We start from the raw sequence: 7,151 nt of genomic DNA on the forward strand, positions 1-7,151 counted from the left end.
TTCCTATATAAAGAAAAAAGGATCAAAACATGTTAAGAACTCACTTGAAAATTCATTGACTTCAGTTAGGAGCAAGTAGAGTTATGCACATGCCTAGGTCTTTCTGGGACCAGGGCCATGGCCGTTGAAATGCCGATGGCTGCTGCCAGGCTGGCTGCACTGCACCAGTACTAGCGCAACAGTGGGAGACTAAAAAAAATGCTAGACCAGGCTTCTAACATCAGAGGAGAAACAAATCTCATTCCATTTCCTTAGATCCAGAGCCAGCTACATTCAGTCATGGAGGTTTCAGAATAAACAGGGGAAGAAAACCTTTGCATTAGGCAGAAAGCCATCTTCAGAGGATTGCAGAGAGGGTTCCCCCCCCTTTATATTGTTTAAACATTTTGAGAGATCCTTTAATAGCTGAGTCCCTCTCTAAAACTCGTGGGAAATGTACTAACCGTAATTTGCAATACTAACAAGCATTCTCCAAGTCCTTCGGGTTTCTTCTTACTGTAGTTATACATTGTCTCTAATTACTGTTTCAGTTTGAGACGGGCGAGTAGTAATTTTCTTTTTTATTTCTTCTCCTCCTTGCACCAGCTGAGCTGTTCTTTTTCCATTTCCCAATCTTACTTTCTCTTCCACTAACAGATCTGTGCATAGCACAGCACATAGCATTTAGCTTTTGTTCCATTCCAAGAAGACATTTTAGCCCACAGTTAATCTGCGGGTATGTCTACACTGCAAAAAAGGGTGTGTTCTTCACTTGGATTAGCTAACCCGTGCTGGCTAATTTAGGTTAAAATAGCAATGAAAACATGGCAACTCAGCTTTTAACTTAGGTTAACAACTCAAGTGCAACCCAGGCTGCCCGATGGGTTAGCAGCTTGTGTTAAAGCCTAAGTTAAAAGTCAGGGTGCCATGTCTTCACGGCTATTTCAACTCAAGTTTCAGGCTGTCTGCAGACTCAGGTAGATGTCACTGCCTTGGTTACATTCAGTTCACATTTTCAAGCTTTTCTTCACAACCATGAAAGCTAGAACCATTTTTTAAACGAAAGCTTGGTTTCTGGAGCAGTAAATTGCAGCATGGAATGGATCCTGCAGCCAAATTCTACAGCATCTACAGAGCACACGGGGTTCTGACTGTAAGGTGACAGGCCCAGCCAACCTATTTATTTCCTGCAAATACTTGCAACATTTGTTCAGTTTTGGAGCATCCTGTTGTTAAGGAAAGCCCTAACATCCCTCCCCTCTTTCTTCCATTTGTGCTCAGCCGCCTGGACCCTGAGCTCATATTCCTTGCAGCTAGCTGAAAAATGATGACAGTGACACTGTGCTGAAGCTGCCCTAGGATGGTACAGAGAAGTGGGCAGTACTCATAGAGGGCACACTGAATTCCCTCTTCAAAATCCCAGTGCTATGAGTGTAGCCAAAGTCTGTGTAGACACTCAGAGGCCATGCCCAGTTCTAGCCCAATTTTCAAGCTGCTTAAGCATGCATATAAATCTTTGGAAAACTAGACTTCCCATGCCTATAAGAGAGTGCCCCCCTACAGGATCTACTGCATACACACAAGACTTTTTAACAATATGAGCCAATGAATATTTCAAACACAAAGTGTGTTTTTAAAACAGTTATCTTCCTCCCTCTCCCTGTAATTATTTTTGTATAAGTGGAGTACTAAGGCCATTGTTTTCATGTTTCCTATTTCTAGGCAAATGCCAACAGCCGTGTAGAAATGGAGGTAAATGTACTGGTAAAAATAAATGTAAGTGCTCCAAAGGTTACCAAGGAGATCTGTGTTCAAAGCGTAAGTACTAACTCTACTCAATCAATCCTTGTTATAAGATCATTGTGATAGCAATACAGTATCTTATTACTCAACATCAGCACTAACTATGTGTTGCCAGGGTAGCTCAGGTTAATTTACTTTGTGGACATGCTTCATTTATTGAAGTTATGGGGGTGGTTGTAAAACAAAACTTCTAAAAAACCACCACCAAACCTTTCAATAGTATGAGTTTCTTTAAAGCAGTAACACAGCAGTATAATAAGCAAGTGTTTCTGGATAATAACATTTCAATTCTATGGTATTTCAAAATACCACTGGAAATCTATCTTTTCATGAATGTAAATATTATGGGCCTGATTCTTCTCTCCCTTACTGTCTTCATTGACTTCAATAGAGTTACTCCTGATTTGCATCAACATAAGAGAGTTAAATAAGGCCTTATTTCAGTAGTGGGGCAAGTTATTTTCAGAATTCTGCACAGTCAATTTAAAATTATAGATTTACTGCTAGCGCCCTTGGCCATGCCAAAACTAACATTCTAAAGAATAGCAGGGAAAGCAACTATGTAACTTTATCTCAGAGTGAAATGTAAGGACGTTGAATTCATGTTCTCACTTGATTACAGCTGTCTGTGAACCTGGTTGTGGATCATATGGAACCTGTGTGGAACCTAACAAATGTCAATGCAAAGAAGGCTGGCATGGAAGACATTGCAACAAAAGTAAGTGAGAACAAGGCTCTGAGAATCCATACCGGAGCTTTTCACAGATCATCTTCCATCTATAAATGGCTGGCTCAAAGCTACTACACAATCACTAGAAACAAAACACTGTCCTTAGTTAATAATCCTTTAATTTTTTTTAAATGTATGCATAAAAATAATTATCCCAAACATTTTCAATACTTACTTTTTGTTGAACTGTATATTAATTACAATTTAAAAAAAAGGAATAAAACAATTCAAAACTACTCTACAGTGATTAACCTCACTTTTTTTGCCTATTGGGAATTCTAAAATTTGGAACAGAGAAAATTTCTAGGTGACCTAATTTATGTTCTGCCCATGCAGTGAGACTGATTCAAACCCCACTGAAGTCAATGAGAATCTTGGAAAGTGCGCCCTGCTGTATCTGCTGTGCACACACTATACTCTAACAACATGATTCCCATTGACATCAGTGGGGCTTTGGATCAGGCTTTCAGAACATTGGATAGACATGTCTATAAATAAAAATATATTACATAGGGGTTTAGAGCTGATTGGATTTTTTCAAAATTTCAGAGAAATAGACAAAGTTTTGGCAAAATCTTCCCTCCAATTTTCAGCCAACTTTAAAGCAGGTTAAAATGTAGGTGTGTGTAGGGGTGTTAATTGACTTTTTTTTTTTTTTTACACCAGACTTAACGGTTCCAAAATGTGTTGATCTCAGTGTTACATTTGTTGAAAATGATAATTTAATTGTTTTCCGCTTGCTGATCCATTTGACACCTAGTGCAACGTGTAGGCAACTGATGACTTCAGTGGAGTTAAACCAGGAATGAATTTATCCTCAAGATCTCCATATTTAATATACACTCTATTCCCAATAACAAGAAGTTATAAAATGACTTGAAATAGCAATTTAGATCCAGACAAATTCCAATTCAGCCTTACATGTCATAAAACACAGTACTATAACAGTAACAAATTGAAGTATTGCAAGCGTTTTGATACAACCATTCATAAGATATATGTTTGCTCTAAACATTATTAGTTTGCTATCAGTAGTTAATTTGAAAAGTGGCAGTGAAAAAATTAGCATATTTGTTACGGGTATAAGCTGCTCCTTATTATTATATAGTAAAAATGAAAATTTCAGAACAATTTATTTTTAATGCCATATGCTTAATAAATCCATCAGACATTGTACATTATAGTACAAATTGAACTAAAATAATTGTAAATGATGTTGACTAGATGATCATAATGGTCCCTTCTGACCTAAATATCTATGAATCTATGTCTGTGATCCATTGGGTAGAGAAAGGTGTGCATGTTAAAATGTATCCAAGAATAACTATGAGTGTTTTTATAAAGCAAAAACATACTCTGACAGGAATGAGTTATGGTTTAAAATTAAGGCTTTGGGAATCAGTTTAGAAGATGTTGGATTGTATATTTGTTTGCCTAACTATGCCATTCACCGACAAAAGAATAAATTCTTTAACACATACAACAGACACAGTATAGCTAAAAATCAAGTATCTGGAAATCAATATCCATTTTAATGCCATCTTTTTGTAACACATCTGTAAAGTTAACCTACCAGCTAGCAAGGGAGCATTTTTGCATTGTCAATACACGTACATTTTACTGCTCCCAGAGAAGCACAAAATGTGTACCATGCCTGCATGGTACAAGGATTCTGTATTCGCACATTAGTGTCTGCTCCAAGGGCTGTGAAGCCCTCGTTAATAAATACGTTGGTTTAAAGACTGGCTGTAGTCCTGCAGTTCTTAGTTAGGCAAAACACCTTTTGCAGTCATCAGGGTGGGGCCACCTGGGTAGAATTCACCTCTGTATTAAGAGCCTAAGTAGAACTTACTGAAGCTATGCATAAGCAGGGTCGCCTGGGGGGGGTGGGGGTGGTAAGTGGGGCAATTTGCCCCAGGCCCCACAGGGGCCCCCACGAGAGTTTTCGGTGGCAGGTCCTTCAGTGCCGCCGAACACACCCGGAGTGAAGGACCTGCCGCCACGTCTTCTGCTCCTGGTCTTCGGCGGCAATTCGGTGGCGGGGGGGTGCCAAATTGCCCCGAAGACCTGGAGCAGAAGGACCCCCGCCACCAAAGACGCCAGGCCCCCTGAATCCTCTGGGCGGCCCTGTGTATAGGGCCCTTTGTGCTTGAGTTCATTTTACTCTGCAAATAAAACCAAGTATCTCTCAGTCAGACTCACGTTTAATTTCAAAGAAAGAAAAAATGTAGCTACTTCTGGGTGACTTCATTGGCTATGAAAGTCAATGGCTATAAAACAAAGATTAAAATAATCCCCACAATTTAAACCTGTGGTCCCCAAACTGTGGGGCACACCCTCTAGGGAGTGCTGAGGAACGTTCAGAGGGGTGCACAGCAAGGCCCAGGCCAGCCCCCACAGAGGGCGGGGAGGGAGCACCACCCAGCCCTGCTCTACCCCCAGGCCAGCTCCGCCTGTAGTTTCACATCGTCCTTCATCTCCAGTTCAGCCCCAAGCTATGCCTTCAGCCCAAGCTCCTCTGCTGAGCCAGCTGTGCTGTAATGGAGGAGGGGGCATGGACGGATTCCATTACTGGTAAGGGGGGGCGGGTCACAACAGGAAAAGTTTTCGCACCACTGATTTAAAAGTTACATGCACAGTTGGAACAAATGACTTCTCAGTACAACAGTATTCTTAAAAAGAAGTGGTAAAAAAATAAAGCAAACCTGAAATTCAGTTTTTAAGTCATGTTTCTCCTGAGGTTTTGTAATTAGATTTGTAAATGAAACTGTAAACAAACAGTTACAACTCTAATCAATCTGTTAGTCTTTAAGGTGCCACAAGTACTACTTTTCTTTTTGCAGTTACAGCACTGATACTGAAACTGAAAATGGGATAAAAAGTAACAAAGAATCTCAAATCCTTAATTTATTTTTCTGGGTGTTTGTTGCTGCCATTCTCGTTTTCTTTGTATTTGGCTTTAAAACGAAGTAAAGTGCACATAATTAACACACGTTCTCCACCGAGATTTTTATGCCCAGCAAATCAATAATACCATTTTAAAGCTCACCTCTAATGGCAGCCTTTGACTCTCTGTCCATCAAACATGAGTTTTTCATGTGTGACTCCAGCGCAGTATCATAGCCCTAAGTATACTTGTAGTGCAGTGATTCTGTGATAAGGGAGCCTTACGGTAAAAGCCAGAGAGCTGGCATCCTGTCGTGATTAACTTTTTGTCTTATGGCACCCATTTTTTCCTATGGGGGACCTATGTGATGTGTATTAAAATTCCCTACATTCCCATGGGAAAAACTTTTTTAGTTTGAAATGTTAACAATGAACCAGGAGTCTGCTTTTGTAGTTTCTTTCTCAATTTTTCAGGGTATGGAGCCAGCATTATGAGTGCCCTGAGGCCAACAGACCCCAAGCACAGACAGCACACGCCTTCACCTAAAAAGGCTGAAGAGAGGCATGTTCCACCCGAATCCAATTATATCTGGTGAACTCAAACATCTGAAACGTTTTATGTTACACAAAGTTCATAGCCTTCATTAACCTTTCATGTGTTGAATGTTAAAATGCTGTTCATTACAGTTAAGATTACTGGCCTGAATTTTATTAGCTTCATTATAAACCACTGAGCTGATATTTACTATTCCTTTTAAGTTTTATAAATCCTTCTTTAGCACGATTATATAGGCTTCTTGTTTCAGTGCTTTGGACAGTGTTTTGTACTATATTTCAGTAATGTTTAAACTTTCCTTTTTGATTATGTAGCTGCAAATATTTTCCAAAAATGAAACAATATCCAAGTGAAGCATTTTTGTAGAAGCTGCCCTGGGTTGGTCTGATGATTAGAGAGTTTGCCTAAGCAACAGTCAGGGTTGTTTTTGCATTGTTACTATCATGTACTTAGAACAATTACAAAAAAGTTTCCTAATTTAAAAAAAACCTCAATACAACAATATCGTAGGTCATAACAATTTTGCAGTGCTCTGTATTAAATATACACTATGGCATTTGAACAATATAATATATTGTAAACAAAGTAGAACTATAATGTATGAACTTTTTGCATTGGCTTGAAGCAATATAATATATTGTAAACAAAACAGCTCTTATGTAATAAACTTTTTATACTGATTGTTATGTACAAAATAAAGATGCTGCTTTAGTTTTTTGAGGGCGTGGTCTGTTATAATTTCACTAGTGACATGTTGAAGGGATGTGAGCTCTAGGGCAGTTGGATGCTACTTCTAAAAAATAGGGAAATCACCCCAACTCTTCTTTTTTCTCTGATTTCCCCCTCCCCAGATATTGGTACATCATCCCTGATAGATAGTATTTTACCCTGGGGCTTATAAAAATACTTCAAAAGAGCACATTTTTGCATTTGGAAAGGAGGAGATGGCAACAAATGGCAGATTCCACAATAATTTCACAGGATCGCTCAAGAGAATGTTCATGTTATCTCCCTGCACTGCAAACTATGCATGCTGAACACTGGTCCGTGCTATTACTACACGCCATGGATTTTCAGGAACTAAGTATAAAAACTGCTCAGGGAAGTGGGTTTAAGATCACTATGTTTGCCATGTGCTTCTCTCCTTGTTTATGGTTACAGGATAGTGTTTTTGTTTTAAATTGGAAACAAATGAAC

General features: G+C 39.1%; 1 protein-coding gene across 2 annotated transcripts in view; it reads left to right on the top strand.

Annotated features, from left to right (window-relative positions):
- WIF1 (Wnt inhibitory factor 1) overlaps positions 1 to 6,613 on the top strand; it is a 57,472-nt gene extending 50,859 nt beyond the window's left edge. Inside the window, exons 7-9 of one of the 2 annotated variants that reach the window (XM_074951737.1) lie at positions 1,702 to 1,797; positions 2,405 to 2,500; positions 5,873 to 6,613. In XM_074951737.1, coding sequence (XP_074807838.1) covers positions 1,702 to 1,797; positions 2,405 to 2,500; positions 5,873 to 5,994 — 314 coding nt within the window. In that variant the 3' untranslated portion in view covers positions 5,995 to 6,613. The remainder of the gene's footprint in view (positions 1 to 1,701; positions 1,798 to 2,404; positions 2,501 to 5,872) is intronic. The other variant, XM_074951728.1, reaches the window with a different exon arrangement.
- Positions 6,614 to 7,151: the final 538 nt, after the last annotated feature.

The sequence above is a fragment of the Natator depressus genome, chromosome 1 (genome assembly GCF_965152275.1).
Source record: "Natator depressus isolate rNatDep1 chromosome 1, rNatDep2.hap1, whole genome shotgun sequence".
NCBI classification, from domain to species: Eukaryota; Metazoa; Chordata; order Testudines; family Cheloniidae; genus Natator; species Natator depressus.